General features: G+C 37.9%; 2 protein-coding genes across 4 annotated transcripts in view; one reads left to right on the top strand and one right to left on the bottom strand.

The window, feature by feature from the left end:
• The window catches only part of PIGK (phosphatidylinositol glycan anchor biosynthesis class K), a 71874-nt gene extending 66530 nt beyond the window's left edge, over positions 1–5344 (top strand). For both annotated transcript variants that reach the window (XR_012624131.1, XM_074832303.1), the window contains one exon: positions 4123–5344. Coding sequence is in view for 1 of the 2 variants with exons in the window: in XM_074832303.1 (XP_074688404.1) it covers positions 4123–4239 (117 nt within the window). In the remaining variant the exon portion in view is untranslated. The remainder of the gene's footprint in view (positions 1–4122) is intronic.
• Positions 1–18869, bottom strand: part of ST6GALNAC5 (ST6 N-acetylgalactosaminide alpha-2,6-sialyltransferase 5) — a 116512-nt gene that overhangs the window by 26963 nt on the left and 70680 nt on the right. The window contains exon 5 of one of the 2 annotated variants that reach the window (XM_074832304.1): positions 14395–16755. The exons of the other annotated variant lie outside the window; for it this stretch is intronic. Coding sequence (XP_074688405.1) covers positions 16524–16755 — 232 coding nt within the window. The 3' untranslated portion in view covers positions 14395–16523. Of the gene's footprint in view, positions 1–14394; positions 16756–18869 lie in introns of those variants that run through there. 2 annotated transcript variants of the gene reach the window in all.

Raw genomic sequence — 18869 nt, 5'->3', positions numbered from 1 at the left:
CCATTTGGGTCCCTACAGACCCATCCAGTCTGAAAATACACTGTTTTATCCTCTCCTTAATTACAGTACTTGGAGCAACTCTCTGTTAACTGTTGTTAAGTTCCACAGGATAATGAGTCTACCAGAACTGGAGAGCATACAACAGAAAACTGTTCACAGGAGGAAGCTTGCTGTTGCTTAGCTACCTATCTTTTTAATTTGGAATCTCCAGCAATTCGATAATGACTAGCCCTTAAGCTGCTAAATGTATTTGTTCATGACACACTGTACCATTTTATACGTGCATTTCACCAATGTGTTACTGCTGCTGTTGTAGAGATAAAGAGGGCATTTATAATGGGGTTGTATTGTGGCGTAAATCACAAAACCTAATATCAGTTACATAAGCAGAACTTGGTATACTAAGTTCTTAGGTGGGTCTGCTACAACAATGAAATTCAGAATAACTTGAGCCAAAAGAGCTGTTGTCTCTGCTCCTCCATATCAGTCCCAAATATGAGATAGTTATGCATAATTTGTAAGTACTGCAACCAATCTATAGTCTTTTAATAGTACACATTCTCACATCAATTTAGGCATAATAAAGATACATAATTAATTGCAAATTAAAAGACTGCAACACTTAACATTTTTTTGTCCATGTAGCATTTTCTTGCAAGGGAGAAAATGCCTGACTTTCAAAAATTGCCTGACTTTCACAGAAATTTGCTGGAGTAAGACTCTGCACTAGGCAATGTTCACAGGATAAATACTGAATTATGGTTTTTTTAGAAATCTGTGAAAAACTTTATATTCACTAATGCTTTCTGATCAGTCCTAAAATTGATATAAAGGGGTAGTTTATCTAGGGATTGCTTATGGCCACAGAACTGGTATAAGCATAGAAAGAAATTCTGTCTTTTCTAAATCTTTTTCTAGTATGTAGGTCTAAAAAGGAAACTTTTTCCTTTGCTGTTAAAGTGATTCTTGCTTACTTTAATAGTTTTTCCCATTAGGAGAGATCTCTGTGACTCTTTCCGCCTGCCTGCACAAAATAGTCAAAGCAGCTTCTGCAGCAATACAGCTGAGACTAACGTATGTTTATAGAAGGACATTCTGCCTTGGCCTCTGACTTCATTACACAACGCTGCTGGCGTAGCTGTGACAGCTCGGAGTGATCCGCGCTTCCTCACTGGCATAGGTACACTGGCAGTGCTTTTGGCAGTGACACAGCTGTGCCAAGAGCAAAGAATTGCTGGGTTTGCAGTTACAGTGGTGCCGGCTGAAAGCTCTCTACCAGTCTATGTTACAAGTACAAATTGCTGACATAATTTATGGAAGCAGCGACACTATCTTACCTGTAAATGGGTGTGATTCACAGGCGCAAAATGCAGCTTTTTGTAAAGGAACTTCAGTGCTATTTGCTGCTTAGCTGACATGCCCAGCTGGATGAAGATTTGTTACTGAAGTTTTCTATGTTGTATTTGTTATGATTTTAGAAGGATGAACTTGTCAGTTTGACAGCTAATTAAATTTTTAATTCAGTAATGAACTTTCTTGGGAATCTGTGATCAAGTTAATTTAAAGAAAATTACATATTTCAGCTCCTCCAGATATAGTTTGTAGGTTTAAACATGAATCTGTATAATCCAGTTTTAGGTATTCATAAGGTTTTGATGTCTGTGTGCCCCTAGTGGAAAATACTGGCATATTTAGTATAATTTTGTGCTCAATTAACCTCAGTATTGACTTACAGATGTACAACAGAGTTGCATCTCTTTGCCCTTTTATTGTGGTTTAATATTTATGTGTAGATTTCAGTTTTTGGGTGTGTAAATCTTTCTCATCAAGATAATTTAGTTTTACGTTTACTAAGAATGTAGCTCTTGTATGGCTTCATATGTATTTTTTGTCATGCCTTCATGTTTTTAATATTTCACATTTTAACATTGCATCCCATGGCTTTAAACCAACTATATGTATGTCCTTGATTTCCCAGCGCGGATCCACAGCCGCACTGGTCTCCTTTTCCTTGTGGAATTCCATGGAGGCTTCAGTACATGGCATGACAAAATGTAAAACCATACTCATAGATCACCTTATAAATATTTATTCATATAAATTCTTTAAAGAAATTAAATTACGTGTTCTATACAAAATAGGAGAGAGAGGCTTTTAGTGTCACTGTCTGCAAATTGAAGTCATTTGTCTAGAAGGGTCAGGTGCCACTTTGTGGTAAGGAATTTGTCTGAGATCCAAGAAGGGAAAGATTGATAGTACAAAGAGATTGATGAAACAGGCACTGCAATATGCATACGAAGTTACGGGTTAATTAGGAGGATTTAAACAAGAAAGTTCCTTTGTGTGGAGAAGTGTCATGAGCTGTTACTTTCAGAAGCGAGGTGTGCTGGCAGCCTTTTTGAACATGCAGACTTGATTTTCTGAGATGTTTATATGGAGATGTGTGATTGTGAATATCAGCGAGGTGGCAGATTACCAACAGCAAGTACACTGCAGCTGCTGAGTGCTTCTTAGGAAATTGGGTGGTTTGCATATAAAGACACCAGCTCTGCTCATATCTTTGGTTTTGTTGTTGTTGATGTAAATTATAATGCTGGTTCTGTGATTCCTGTATCAGAGTAAAATCATTAATATTTCAGAATGCCAAGTTCTTCAGGTGTCTCAAGTGACATGACTATTTGTTGTACTTTTTAATTACAAGCATGGTACTTAAAGAAAAATCCTAAAGCTAAAACTATGTAGCTTAGAAAATGGGAGCTGAGCAATCAACAAACATTGTTTTCCTGTTGATAGGAAAGCTGTTTTGAAAGAACAGACGCTGCAAACTGTTCCTTATTGCATTAAAGTTCACCAGCCACCTGGTACATTTAGTGGAGAACGACAAGCTTCCATACACAGATTAATGCAGAAATTGAAACAGTACCATCTTTTGTAATAGTTACTCACATGGCAGAAAGAGAATTTTAAATTTGACTTAGATGCAACAAAACCAAAATACTCTATGCCCCTTGTGTCTCATTCTATACACGGACAAAATAGTGCAAGTCTTTCACCAAGGCAGGAATAAAAAGCTCAGCAAGCACTTCAGTATTTATTATTGTAATAGTAAATCATCTCTGTCTGCCTAGAAGATCTGTAAAACATACCTGCTGAGGGCAGGAGTAAGCACAGGCATGAGGGACTGAGTTATGCTTCTAAATACTGTAATTCTGATATTTTTGTTATGATAGTCTTAACTAAAATTTTGCATTCATATAGCTTCACCTTATTCTTAGCCCCAGAGACAGATTTTGGGGCACATAGCAGCTCTTATCTTCTACAAGCTATTTCTCACTGAATATGGAGTAGCTAAATTTTTTTTAAATAAGAGGAGGAAGAGGACAGACAAGTTTTATCCTGTCTTACTGCTAAGTGTGAGATAGAAAAGGCCTAAACAAATTGCAGTGTATTGCTTTTTACTGAAGATGAAAAAGTTGTTGAAAGGACAGGTATTTGAATTGCAGAATATATTCCTACATTAAGGAAAGGCAGTTAGACTCAATGAGGCCCCTGGGAAATGTGATTGACATTAAAAACAATCCTATTTTGTTTTATGATATTCCTATAATAATGAATCTTAGCTTCTTATGTGGTTAGATATCTGTTTATTCACATAATTCTGAGTACAAAAGGAGCTGTAGAAAACATTCTAGGTAGTGGAAAAACAACACCATCTTTTCTCTTTCACATTTTCACTTGTAGGAACTGTTTTTCATACTCACAGCATTTTTCTTTTGTATTAACGTGAGACCAGATATGAGAAATTCTGTCCAAACAAATGAGTTTGAACATGTCCCACAACGCTGATGCGCACCGTCGAAGTGGTGTCTCGGGCACAGTTCTAGTGGCCTGCTTGTGGTACTTAACCTCCCTGCTTGAGTGGCAGCTTACCTCCCCATCGGCCTTTCCACCACATCAAGAAGAAAGATGCTTCTACTTTATGAAGAAATACAGCTTATTGGTATTTTTCTCTACTGCAGGGATTTTTTTTTTTTTGCACTTGATAAACACAGTGCCTGTTTAATGTGAAAACTGAATATGAATTCTTTGTTTTTTTCTTTGTTTGGTTTTTCTTTTTTTCAGAAACCAAAACAAAAGGACTGGCATCCTCCTGGAGGATTTATTTTAGGACTCTGGGCATTGATCATCATGGTTTTCTTCAAAACATATGGAATCAAGCACATGAAACACATCTTCTGAATTTGAGCAGGATGATTGCATTGACTGCTACTTTGGATTCACTGGTGTCATCCGCGTTCTCTGTGTGTGTTATGGTTGTAGTGAAAAAGTGTTGAGATCTCGCTTGTGAAGGTTCTTCTGAAGTCATCTCTTCTGCCCCTTTTTCTGAAGAGAGTCTATAACAAATGTTCTTAATATTAGACTCTTGTTTTACTTTGTCTTGTTTTAAACATATTTTAATGCTTTTCAGAGCAATTTTTCTTTCCGGTTAAACTTAAAAAAGAGGAGGGACCTAAACACAGGAACAGAATTTCTGAGGTTGATTGTGAATTGTAAATGGGCAAATTTTTTCCCCTGTACTTCATAGTAAATCTTAGAAGTAGTCAGCCTATCACTAAAGAACTAGACATTGGGCAGAACGTTATTTAAGATGTCATTTTATCAATAAAAACTTAAGCTACTTTACAGACTTTGGCATGACGTATTGAAAGCTTTCTTCACAAAAATAAAAATACTCTAGAATATATTGATTTTTTTTCTTTTCCTTTTTTCTTCCCTGTTAAGTACAACCCTTAGATCAGTCCTTTCAACTTAGGCAGTTTTGAGTCTAGGATTCTAGGAGTTGGTGAAAGTGAAACAAAAATATACGATGACCTCACTGAATCTACTTCAAAAAATACCAAAAAAAGGTGAAACTATGACTTCACTGTGTCCATTAAAACTCTTTATAGGTGTTGTATTTTTACTCTATACAATATGGAGTTGGATGCTTTCAGCATTTTCAGTGCACTGGATTTTTACACAGAAGAAAATCGACTCTGGCATCAGGATGAAAAATGTTATAAATTGTACTACTGTATTGTGTAGTTTCTGAGCCCTTGGAAAAATGAGCTTTATCACCTCGGTTTTGTAAATTCTGTTTTGGTATATTGATTTGTTGTTCTTGAACATTTACTGATGAATGTATGCTAAAAGGGTTTTGTCTGTATAATACACTGATATTAGTGAAGAGCAAATTTGTGCATGTATAGAAACAAGTCTGTCAGCAAGGAGAAGCTTTTGCAGCTTGCTTTTGGAACCTGTTCTCTAGCTTAATCATAATAAAGCCTGCACCATGTACACATCATGTAAGTGCTAGATACATATCTCTAAAAGTTATTAGGAATTATCTGTAATCACACATAATATTAGAGTCAATATATTTTTCTTAGAATATGTCATTGAGTGTTTTGATATTGCATAGAACATACACATCTGAGCACATAAACATTTTTGTCCTTTTTTCTTCTCTTTCAGATTGATTGTGGAATCATAGCCTTGGGTTAGGGATAGTGAACTTAAGAGCTGTGCGAATACACTGAGAGGGAGGGCTACAGAGAAGGCAGCCATTGAGGCTTCCAGCTGTTTTTAAGGGCTGATGCCAGAGAACAATAAAACCAGCAGTGTAGTACATCTCTTGAGCATTAAAACCTTATTTTTTATTCTCCATACATCTTCTAGGCTTGGAGAGGATAAAGGTACAGAATGATCCCTTATCAGGAGGTAAACACTTGCCTGCTACACCTCTTTGTTGTGCTTTTTCTGTGAACAGCAGGAGTTGTTTTTAGTAGCATGCACTAAGCACCAGGAAGAGGAATTAATCTGTATTTAAAACAAAAGCATTCCTACACCACTGTCCTTACAGTTCGGTAAACAGATATTCTGTGATAAATAATACTAGATTTCTTCCCAGTTTGCTGATGAGAAGTTTTTGTATAACTGATGGACAGGTATTGCCTGCCAACAACAATGCAACTTAATGTGAGAAATGAAAGCTCTGGTTGCTGCAGGTGCCTCCGTTGGAGAGGGAGGAGTTGAAGGGCTCAGAGCAGCATTCCTAGTGCTGGATCTCTGGATCTCCTCACAATGTGTTGGGTTTTGGGGCTGTTTTTTTGGATAGCACCCTTCATAAGCAATGACTTTGTGTCCAAAATCTGCTACAATGGTGACTTTTCTTAAAATCAGAAAACCTTTCCCTGCCCCACCTTCAGCTATTTGTAGTGCGACAGTCAACCAAGATCTGTTGTAGACAGACTGTATGGAAATGCAGAGGGACACACTATAGAAATGAATCCTACAGAATTTCTTAGAGGATTTGCTTGGCTTTCATTTTTTTAATTCAGCCTTTGATACTGTTTTTCAATTGTAATTAATATTTTTAATTATTTTATAGGCAAGTTGTCACACTTTAAGAAGTGGCAAAAATGAAGTTGATAGAGCTTTGTGCCTTGCTTCAGTTACAATTACACTTACTCAGACTCCTCAGGCCTTATTCAATTTTTCTCTTTCCCTCTTTCAGCCACCTTTTGCAGGAAGTGATAGAAACATCTACAGAACTCAGCTGAATTTTGGAAGTAGCAGAAGATACCAAAGATGCTGTCTTTTTAAAAGCTTATCTGCTTGGGGAAAAGGAGGCAATTAGGTGGGTTATTAAAATGCAATTTATGAATAGAAGCACTCAGTAAGTGTGCCTGTGAAGGTGATTAATTTGAAGAGAGAACAACAATTTGACTGGAATGCAGCAAACTATGCTTCAGGCATTTCTAACATTTTTATATGCACAAAGTGAGTTGAAATAGATCATTCTCAGTGTCACCATAAAGTTGCCTGTGCTACACTTACAAGACAGTATTTTCTATACTGTGCTAACTTTTATTCCTTGAATAGTTGTAGTCTGAAAGGAAGTATAGAAATGTCAAAGAATGTCAAAAAATTGTATGTAAATGTGTTTTGTTTGTTTATTTATTTGAAGTTAGTAATCTTTTAATTCTCCCTGAAAGCCCTTCAAACTCGGTTTGGGATCTGGGCTCTGGGAACCAGCCAGCTCGTTCTCACTCACAAACCATTTGTGTTTTACAGGACAAACAATGTGCTTGTGCAGTATAGATGCTTCCTCCATTGTGCACAGATTATCTTTATAATGGAATCCAGAAAACAAGCCAGATGGCGGTTTCTTGATGTTTCTTTGCATAGAAACTTCTAGAGCAGAATTAAATTTCAGCATTTTGAGTCTACATAGATAGGTCTGTGAACCAAGCATGCCATGCTTGAAAAATACTGTACGTTCATGTTTGTACTGTGTAACTGCATTGACAGGTCTTACAATGGGTTTCATAGACACTGTTTTGAATGCTCATGGATGATAAAAATATAAGTTGTTTCAGTTTTTCAGCTCTCTTTCAGGATCATGTATTGAAATGCATTACTGTTATTGAACTGAAGAAATGGTAAGTTAAGAGTAGGGTTATACTTACATACACATTCTTTCATTTTTCTGCACTTCATTTGATTTCTGAACTGTCTATGAAATGCAGTACATATTTGGGAATGCTGTTTTGTATGACCATGCCTAAATGTTTACACAACTGTATGACTTTCAGCTACGCTTCCGTAACAGACTGAAAAGTGAGATTCCTACAAAAATCAGTGGAGAAAGAAGCCTGAGCAGTGATGAGACAATCAGCGTTTCATTGGTCTATGCCAGCTGAATCTTTTTATATTTATGTGACTCTCACCATGAAAATGCTGTCATCTTAGCATAAGCAAAGATCATAGACTGTTCAAAAGTATCTTCACAAATACCATTAGCGATAGTGCATCTAGAGAGTGGACTTTTTTTTTTTCCAGTTGTTTTTTCCCCCTAAAAGCTGGTCTACGTTACTGATTACAGAAAAGCAAATGTAATCTGGTTCTAATTCTGTTGCTGAGTGTCTGAAAATTGAGCCCATTTCCACCTCTTGTTTCAGCAGTCAGGGATGTCCATTCTCTGGTACCACATCCATGAAACGTTCTGGAAGTGAATGGATCTCGTGGCCTAATGTGCCTTCAGGTGGGCATCATCGCATGCTAAAGCAGGGCTGCGTTGCACATAGTACTAAATCAGTGATTTGTGAAAGAACAAAGACCAGATTCAGCTGTGAATTTATCATGGGTGGAGAGGATTTGCAAAGTGATAAGGACAGGGAGGTGTTGTACTTTATTCCTGTAAAAGAGTTTTGGAGGACTAACTGTCCTGCTGAGACACAAGTGAAGTCTGCAGCCCTGGCAATCCTGATAGCAACAGCATGTCATTCAAGGTTTCTTTGAAGCTTGAGAGCTGCTTCTTTCTCTTCTCCGATGGATGCTTAGAGGGGAGGAATAAAAAGTTGTTTCTGGGCTGAAGACTTACAAAAACTGAGCCAATTAGCCCTTCAATATAGATGGAGAAATGAGATGCTGCCAGTTGCTGGTAAATACATTTGATCCAGTATGTTGTGTTGTGAGCTGAAAAGCTTCTACAAGTTCAGGATTATATGGACTTGATAAAAATAGATGAAGTGGAAGGCAATTCATGAAGTGGAATGGTGTATTTCACAGAGTCTGTGGCATTTGGAGAGAAGACAACCTTTGTATATGGTACAATATGGGGCCAACGATTGGCGGCGGCAGAAAACTAGGTGTCCCTGTGTGCAGATCTTCCAGCTCTGTCTGTGTCAGAGCTGTGTGTGACCTGGTGGAATCTTACCATGCTTCCAGACTAATTCACCTTTAGACTGAGGATGAGCATAAAATATGTCACCCAAGAGACTAATCATCCATAAAGTTATGAACTACAGAAAATAGCAGTGTATATAATGAAAGTGTATTCTCAACCATCTAGCTATATTCCCCTGGAATATGAAGATCGAAGTCAGGCTGAAGCTGACAGAGTGGAAAGTTGTGGGTCAGTCACAATGGCTGTCCTGCAGAAGTTTCATTTCAATATTCTACAAATCAATCACATGTGCCACAAAAACTCTTCTCAACCATCACTTCCACACTTCTGTACAATAATGAGCATAATAGTTTTTGTATTTTTTAAGTGGTGAAAGGCAAATTTAAAAAAACCCCAAAACAACAGAGAAAACTGTTTCTCATGGAAGATAATATCCTCTGCTGTGTGCACTCTGCTATTATTTTTGCTTTCTCTCTTTCTGTGAACTTTTAAAAATAATATGCTATAGTGAAATGCATCTTGAAAGCATTGGTGTTTTATGATGAAAACTTGCATAGGCTGTATAATGTACTCTGAAATCAGTATTTTATAGCACTAATTTAATTTGCAAGTTCTTCAAAATGAGTTACTTTTTTTCCCTTAATATTTCTGCCTGATTTAGTCATTAAATTGATAGCGTTTAAGGTTTCAGTTCAAAGTTTATGAAGACATACATCTATTAATGTTTGATTGTGCCATGTCATCTTCCCTGTGCAAATTTTAACTTTTTTTGTCTTTCCTTTCTTTTAATGTATATGCACAAAGAACACTGAAGCCTTGTCCAAAACTGAGCCGGTTTTGCTGCTCTGGCCAACAGGCTTAATAGAGATGTGACTCGTATCAGCAGAAGTTTGTTTACAGCAACCTGTTGAACAGAACAAGCTATATCAGGAACAGACTCTTTCAGTAGTCTAATGGCATTGCTGGCAAAGCTCTAGCATAGATGCTATTTCTTATGAAATGACTTTTTTTCATACTGATGACTGCTACATAGCTTTGGTGACACAACATACTACGTAGTTCTGCAGAGACCAGGCCACTGGGCTGTGGTTTATCTGGGAGGTATGTGGCATGTCATACTAGTCCCTATGTCAAAGTTGACTAATTTGAAATAGCAAATATATTTCCTTTCTTGCCTGCAACAGGCCTTACCAGAATAATGCTGTCATATATTATATGCTTGACCAGTTCCACTGGTTTTGCCTGCAGTGGGCATTTTAAGCTTAGGCTCTGTACTTTATATCAAGTTCCAATATAATGGTACTTACTCTCTTTGTCAGATGCTTCGATATTTACTAGTGAAGAGCATCACTAAGCATTAGTTTGTTTTTCATTAAGTTACTTTTTCTGTACTGGTTTTCCTGCCCAGGTTAAGTTTGTAGCTCAAAATATCATGGCTCAAATTGTGATAATTTTAGGGTCCCCTTACCTCCTTTGGTCTTTATAATGCAAGTAGAATGGCAAATAGGGCCATCAGTGTATCATTGCAATGTATGTTTGTATTTTGTACAGTTGTTTTACATACCCTTCTCTGCAGTAGTCCCTATCTTTGATTTTTTTTTTTGTGTGTGTGTGTACAGGTTTTCTGCACTTGCTTTTCTTGCTCATTTCTGTATATCTGCTCTTTCTCTGCAATATCATTTGCAGTGGAGTGACAAGGAATAGCTTTTTAGTGTTTCATGTAATGCTCATCTACAGATGTATAGCCATATTAAAAAAAATTTGCTGTATTGGGAAATGTTCCAATTTTGTCCAACACAAATGAACAGCCCCACAGAATACCAGTAACCTCTTTCAGTTCAGGCTTTGTGTGCAGCTTGGTTACAGCAAGGATGCAATGTGGGGAAGCAGATCCTCAGAGGTTATAAATCTGTTCACTTTTGCCTTTTTTGTTAAAACATAAACCTAACTTAAGCTCTTGCGTTAAACTCAGCCACACCAAATGGTTCCCTTCAGAATTCCCTTCCTTTTACTATTAACAGACTTGCATCATGCTTTATGTTTGGATCCTAAGTAATATGCTTTGACTGATCCGATAGCCAAAGTGAGGTCAGCAAAGTCATAAAACGCGTTGCTAAATATACATTATTCTCTTTATCCTTCCTGTACTTCAGGAAGTATCTAATGTCCTAAAAGCTACTGATGTTATCTTAACAGTTGTCCAGGATATGTAAAGAAGCTGGCAGATTTAAATATTGCTAGGCATCTCCTAAAGGAGATAAACCTGTTCTGAGAAACCAAATTATTAAGATGACTTTCCTTGGCTGTTAAAAAGGGTCCAGTCTTGCTCTCCATCTGAGCTAGACGCTTTGACATCGCTTTCAGTAAGATGAGAATGCAGTTACTGTTGTTGGATCTTGTGGCTGCCTGGCACATTGTCAGTATGGCAAGACTGTAACTGGGCTCTAGTGTACAAGTTGATGTTCACTGGGTACAATACCTTTTTTTGTATTTTTTTATTTATCTATTTTTTTGGACAGAGTCCAGCTCATGTATCCAGTGGCTAAGAGTTACCTATGGTAGGTGCCAAGGGAAGAGTACAGAAAAGCAGAGAAAATACATTGTGACATTTTCCTGTGGAATTCTGCTTGTAGCCTTAGGCTGATGATGCATCCTCTTAGCCTTATTTCCTGTGCTCAGATGAGTTCCATAGGTGAGGATCTTCTCTTTTACCCTGTGGTACCATAGCTTCTTTGGAAGTCTTTTAAGAGACACCTTGCAAAACCAGTTGTGGAACTCCCAAGTGGATTCATCACCTGGATCTTCTTGTCCACTTGCTTCAGAGAACTTTGAAGAATTCTGGATTTGCCAGGCATGACTTTTCTTACAAAAGCTGTATTACACCTTAGCCAGTGTATCTTCTTTGTGACTGCTAATTCTGTTGTTACAATTTTCCACCTACTTGTCTGGGTTGTTGGGGTTGCTTGTCTGCTGTTTCCTGTGTTTTCTGTCTTCCTGACAACTCCCGAAGTACTCCACAGTCAACAAGGACACCATGCGTTCACCACCTGCTGAGTAGTTTCTCTGGCTTGGTCTGGTATTCAACAACAGACAACAGGAAGAGATGTCTTCCTTTTGTGCTGGCAGGGCAGGAGTGTGTCCTGTGACAGCGGGTGCTCTCTTGCTGGCACCCCTGGGAGGGTGCCACAGAAGGGAAGGAGATGCTGGTTCACGGTCTCTTTCCGCACATCTGCATTTGCCGTGGAGCCTGTGCTACAGTCAGCCACGATAAAGGCACCATCTTTGTTTCCACTGTGATACTGAAAGTCCATCCACAGGTTACTCAAAGGGTATCATTTGACATTTCATGTTTTGTTGTTATTTTCAGTGTAGAAAACATTAACACTCTAGTAGTTTTAATGGTATTTAGCATAAGGAGAGCCATTTTACAGCCATTTTATAAAACATCTTTTTGAGTTTTATACTTTTCTGCTTCAGTACAAAGAAATTTCTCACCACCTTAGGCTCTTGCCCTTTCATATTTCCTAGTTTTTTTTAAAGGAGATTGTCCTTAATTTTTTTTTTCTTCTCCTTTCTCCCTATAAAATCTTAATACTTGTGATATGCAAGGTGTGCTTTGGCAGTAGGCATCTGGAAACTCAAAGTGATCAGTATTAACTGATGTACCAGGAAAGATGGAATATTAATACCTGTAAGGTTTCTGTACTTTATTCTCTTGCACTACGTTTCACTGTCTTACAAGTACTGTTTCACTATATAACCGCTTCTTTATGTTTCTTTTATCCCTAAGCTATGTTTTAATTGAACTAGAAATTGCATCTCCTCGCATCAAATAAAATAATTAACTTTCATTAGTCAGAGGTGATTATCAGAATTTTTCAAAGAGTTTTTGTGGCACATGTGATCAATTTGTAGAATATTGAAAAGAAACTTCTGCAGGACAGCCATTGTGACTGACCCACAACTTTCCACTCTGTCAGCTCCAGCCTGACTTCGATCTTCATATTCCAGGGGAATATAGCTAGATAGTGCAAACCGCTTTTTATTCCTTACTCTTTAGATTCCCTGCACCCCATCCCCCAGTGTTTTTTCAGCTATTTTTAGATTATTGTGTCCTTGCCTTCTTATTTTGGGTAAAAATCACTTAATTTCCTATGAAGTTTACTTGATAAGTACTGCAGGATAAGACCCAGGTAAGCACCTCTTGCAGAATTTTATCAATTTAAACTGTTTGTGTGTATGTATATGTAATACATGGAATTGTCATTGTGTGTTCTACAGGGCAGAGCCAGGAGTAGCTGTCAGCAGACCCGAATCTCTCCAAAATCTAGTTCTAAGGCTGTAACTTGGTCTTAGTAAGTTTCTTAACCTCCTCTTTGCTCAGTGTCCTTACCCAGGAATAATTAGCTGGTCTTTCTGAGGTGTTTTAACACTGGGTGGAAGGTTTTCTCAAACTGTGTCGTGCTTTTGCTTTGTGTCATGATGCTGTTTGTTAGCTGGGCATCTTGCAACCACTGTGCCAAAACAACAGAAGGCAATAGTTGCATTTTTCTGTTGTTAGTTGCAGAGGTATTTTCTTAACCATTCTCAATTTCAGTTGCACATATCACGGCATAAGAGCTATGGTTCTTCAAGATGAAAAATAGCTGCTCTGATGAAGCCAAGCATAAAAGCATAAGGTATGCAAGGAGTTCAGAACTACAGTAACATAGATCTTAAAATTGCTGATGTCTGTAAACACTGTTTTGCAACTGTTTTTAATGTGTGAAATGATGCGTGCTGAAGATCATGAATCGATCAAATTACAGTGAAGAGTGCAAGATGACAGCATAAACCAGAGAATGGCAGCAGTGCCTAGTTTGTACTACTTATCTCAGGTCTGACAGCATTTTCTCTCATAAATCTGTTTGTTTTATAACTAGGCCATAAAACCTTACTTCAGGCTGAAATGTAGCAGAATATACTGTAGTTCAAAAACTGCTTTTGTAGAAAAATACATCAGTAATTTGTAAATTAAAATTGCAGCACTTTAAAAATTATTTACATTTCTTTTGCACTCTGATAACTTGTGCTTTTTGGACTGGATTTATATTCTGTATAAATCTGTGTGATCAATCCTCTTTAAAACTTGCTGTCTGCTTGGCTCCATCAAATGCCTTTTGCAGTGAGTTTTATATATGCAGGTGTGACTTACTCGTAGAAAATACTCTTTCATACTTTTTGTAGTTAGATGGGGGAACTTGCTGAAACTTCACAGGAGGTCGATGAGACTAAAGTGAGTTTGGGGTTTGTTTTGTTTAAAAGCCTGGATGTGTGTAAGGGTAACAAAAACACATAGTTTTTATTAACAGAAACTGAAGAAGCAATATTTAGAATCCTTAGCTTCACTCTGTTAGAAGTTAGGAGATTTAGTGTCAGTTTAGCCCATGTCTCTTTTTCACATTCTTAATGCTTCATCTGAGCTACTTGGTATTGAACAGTCTTGCAGACAGGAAACAAGCATGTGGAGCACAATGGAGTCTGGCAAGTCCCCATGTTTCTACTGTATACTAAAAGTAGATCAGTGTAATCTATTTTAAAATGATCTGGTTTTAACAATAACGTAACTAAACATTTAGCATACGTATCCTGCAGCCCTTGACTAATGGAAAAACTAAGAGCTCTATTTTAGAATGACAAGATCTTTTATTATTATATCACTAATAAAATAACAAAAGTATGGTGGCATCAGAGGACCTCCTGTGATCTGTACCATCTCTTGCAGTCACATTAGAAATGATCTGTAAATCAGTTTGACAGAGTTCATCAATTTGAGCAATATATGCCGGATACACGCCCCAGTACACATGCTGAAAGGGATGTTCAAATTACCATTAGTTCAAAATTCATTCTGTTTTTTGTAGAATGTTGTGAAATCAAGTGGAAGGAGTAAAACGCAATCAGTGAAAGAGGAAGAGTTAAACACCAGCTGACAAGAGACAGGTTACAAGCAATTGGCAATAGTAGAGCTTTGCATTCAGTTTGTATGCTGAGTGGTGTGCACCAGGAAGAACACAAAAAGAAAGCTTTTAAGGCAAAATAGGTTATGGTTTCTTGCTCTTTGATAGTGGGGAGGGCTGCAGCAAGGAGAGTGGCTCGTGAAGGCCTGCTCTTCAGGTCCAGGCAGTGCTAACACTGTTTTGCCCCTGACAGGGCAGTCACTTTGTCCCCAGAGAATCGGGGTATCTGTAGAGCAGCTGCAGCTCTTGCTGTCCAGTTTTGGAAAGAGGAAGACTCTGTGTTGTAAGTGGGTTTACATGATAGTGAGTTTGGTCGCAGTTCTGCGTGTCACCTCTGAGGTCATCTTCTTGGATTTATACTTTTTAAGGTAATATCTTTGTTCTAGCTTTAGTATTTGTCTATGAGAGACACCTGTTGCCACCTGAGGTATGTTTCATGCAATAGTTACTCCTACTGATTACTTTGAAGAAATTAGAGATTTAATATTTGTGAGGCGAAAGGAAAAATAATACTGTAACTGAAATCTTCTTTATTCACAAGCCAAATGTAACCCAGTAATTCACACTGTGAGGTTCCATATACAGCACTAGCACTGTCCATCCCCTTGCTTTGCAGGGACTCGCCCTGCATGTGTACTTCACAAAAAAACTGCCAAGTGTCACTTTGCTCTTTTGAAGGAGCCGGTTTTGTACTCGTGGAACTATTAACATCCCAACTCTAATGCTGTCCAGGATCTCTGAGATAGTGATGATCTGGGAACAGTGGAAGGCAGAGATTTTTGCAGGTGGAGTGTTGTAATCTTTTTGGCTACTATGGCTGGTATTGTCGTACCTGGTAGTTTAACTTCTTGATTGCAGAAATTTGGTCATGTTGTTCCAAGCAGTTGTTGCCTGGTGTGTAGTCTGTTGTCTCAGACTGGGTGCTCCTTCAGCCTCTTGCAGGACTACAAGAGGCAAAACAGAACACAACCCCTCCAGCCTTAGCCTTTTCTCTTCACTGAAAAGCATGCTGCTATAGCCAGTGATTTTTTTTGGATAAACTTTGCCCTCCTTCCTCCCACCCCTAATTAAAAAACCAGCAGCTTGATAGCACAGCAGCAAATGCACATTAATATCAAACAGAATTTTCACTACCGTTTTCATATTAACATGAGATGTCAGAATGTAAAGTTAGCTAGATCTGCACATGGGACCATTCTTGCTGTTAAAGGCTTTAGGCTGGAACAGAGCCCAAAATTTTTAAAAGAAATGCAACATTTCCAGATCAAATATTAATTACATGCTATATAGAATCATATTTTCCCAACAAATTTTATAAATAAAAAGCTAGGCCTTTCAAACCATCAGCAATATTAATTTTGGATTTGAAAGATTATGAAAGATAAACAACCATGTAACTGTGAATTAGAAAAATACTGGCCTAGGTTGCATAAAAACCTCCATTAAATAAATACTTAAGTTTTCACTATGAAAATTCAGTGGCATTGTACTTTAAAAAACCATAATGAATTAACAATCTGTTAATGATACTCAGGTTGTTTTTCACAAATCACATACACATACAGGAAGTCAGATGGCCAGAAGAGGCTATATACTGGATTAATACACAGTTCGACAGAAAGTACTCTTGATACGCTCTGCTCCTTCATCATAACTTCCTGACTGCTGTTGCAGTTATCGGCTGCAAATCCTGTTACCCTTCTCCTCTAGGTTGCCTTGCTGTCCCAGAAGGTCCAACACCCCCAAGGCTGACACAGTAGGTGGCTGTGGTTGCGGCCTTGTGCACTCATCCCTCAGACCACTGGTTTAATCTCGGGGTGATTTACAGCGAGTGGTTCTGGTTTCCAGTCTGGTTGGAAAAAGTGAATATTGAATGTCCGTGCCCAGTTCTCAAACACTCGTTTCTCTGTGATGAAACGATGATGACTGCCCTTTCGTCCCCGCTCGTGTGAAATGTACATTGTGCATTCATCAGGTCCCAAAGGTTCATAATAATGATAAGGTACTGAAAGATGATTAGGATCCCTGTGGAAGAAAGAAAATAGATGGAAGCCCAGGATGTTCTCTTTTACTGATTGAAATGATGCTATCTTTAATAAACAGATGGGCTCAAATCCACCTTTTCTCCCAGTTAAACCAAATTTCTAGGTAGCTGTATTTTTCTTGCATATTTAATACATCAGAATGGGAAAAAGGTGTTTTCTTTGCACTTTCTATTACTTTTGTTTAATCCTCTCCTCCTAGTTAAATAAAGGACAGCAGTAGCTCAAAAACAAGCAAGAGTGCTGCAGGGCTGTGTTACTACTCTGAAATTTGAAACAAACTGCTTAAGAGATTTATATCTAGATTGTGATTTGTAAAAAGCCTTGCAGAGGTATTTACTGAACTGGGGGAAGAAAGGGAAGGGGAAGATAGAGGGGAGGTGGTTATCTGTGTCACATCAGCTCAGCTGAACGTTCCCAGCATGGTGCACGAGGTTCTGAGTGCACAACTTCAATGGGTGTATCTGCATGCCAGGTCACTGATAGTCGCTGGGCTTATAATCAAACATCTGAGGTAGAAATTAGTTCTTTTTCATTTTACAATGGCAGCTTTCATGTGTCTAAGCTAAAAATTAAAACTGTTCACCCATAGCGTCTTGTGTCCTTGTGAGCTCATCGGCATTAACCAGCAAGAGGCAAGTACTCATGTGGGGACACACAGGATATGCCAAAGACCAGTTAGATACTTCAGATAAAGTTTGTTTTAGCAGTTCTAACCTCGATGTTTTAATGTTACATTCGTAAAAAGCAATCTCTGTTATAGTAAGCCAAAGTGATTAATTCTCCTTTTGTTTTATTTTCTACGTTAAACTGTACCCAATACATTTTTACTTTGGGCACAGGCATTTTGGGCTGACAAGAACTCATACAGTGTCTCTGTCATAAATTCAAAGAGAGATAGCTGTCCCAGACAGAATAACCCAATTGTTCCCATCTCCACAGTTGCTACCAACAAACTATTTTGTAGTGGCAGAAAAGTTAATGCAAATACTACCATTTAGCCAAGCCTTGGGACTGTTCTATGTTAAAGCCTGAGCTGAACAGGCCCTTAGTACAAGAGCAAGAAATCTCATGCAGATTCCGGGCTGTCAGCTCTAATACAGAGTTGATTATTTCCATTTTGAAGAGCTAATATTTAAGCTCACTTTCAACTGAATGCATCCACTATCTGTCAGTATTCTGTCCTGGTCATTATTTTTACTGTGTAATTCTGTCACCTATGAAATTCTCTTAATTTTTCTTATTTTACCATTATCCATATTGTCTGTGCAGTGGTAATATATGACATTGCTGATGCCTTCCATTTGCACCTTAGATTAATGCTTTAATTCAATCAATCTAGCTTCCTGGTAACACAACACGGTGATCAATCTTACAAGACCAGAATAACAATAAAATTACATTTCTAGCATTAGATGGATTCTAAATTTACTGTATATATTCTCACTGGAATATGTAAAAAAAAAAATCCTTCAATACCTCACCTACAGAAAACATTTGTAAAGTAAAAAATACCCTTTGTATAGAAATTTAATGTTCTGTTTGTTTTTTTTTTTAGCTACAACTATTAGATCTCAATCTTCAATTAATTTTTCACATACTTTTTTGATACATTGGTCGTCTTATTATAATCTCTTAAATGAATCATTTGTATGGTTACTGTAAATCTAACAGGATACATTTTAATGTGATTCATTTTTTCTTAAGAACTACTGAACAAATAGGCATCTGCCTCTCATTAAGACTGCTCTTCCTTTCTGCAGTGAAGCTGGATTTTACTCTTGTGTTCTTGAGGGTAAACCTATATTGCTTGATGTAAATTTCCTGCTTTAAAGTTAGGATTAGTAAAGTTGAAATCGTATCTCCAACAGACTTTGAACAAGTGCAGTGGAAATAAGTTAACTAACTGCTGAGGGCCCCGTACTGCAAAGTGAGCCTGCAGGGCTGCTGGCCCCGATACCTCCGGGTACATTTGGTTGGGATCCTCCCTCTGCTGCCCCACCCCACCCCATTTTTTATGAAGGCCTGAGTTGGGTTTGTAGAAGATGACCTGGAAGAGCAAAAAGCAGGAAATTAATGCTGTATGTCTCTTCCCTG

Source organism: Strix aluco, chromosome 8 (assembly GCF_031877795.1).
Source record: "Strix aluco isolate bStrAlu1 chromosome 8, bStrAlu1.hap1, whole genome shotgun sequence".
In the NCBI taxonomy this organism is placed as follows: Eukaryota; Metazoa; Chordata; class Aves; order Strigiformes; family Strigidae; genus Strix; species Strix aluco.
The sequence above is the reverse complement of the archived record's forward strand: the minus strand, read 5'-3'. Positions and strand labels throughout refer to the sequence as shown.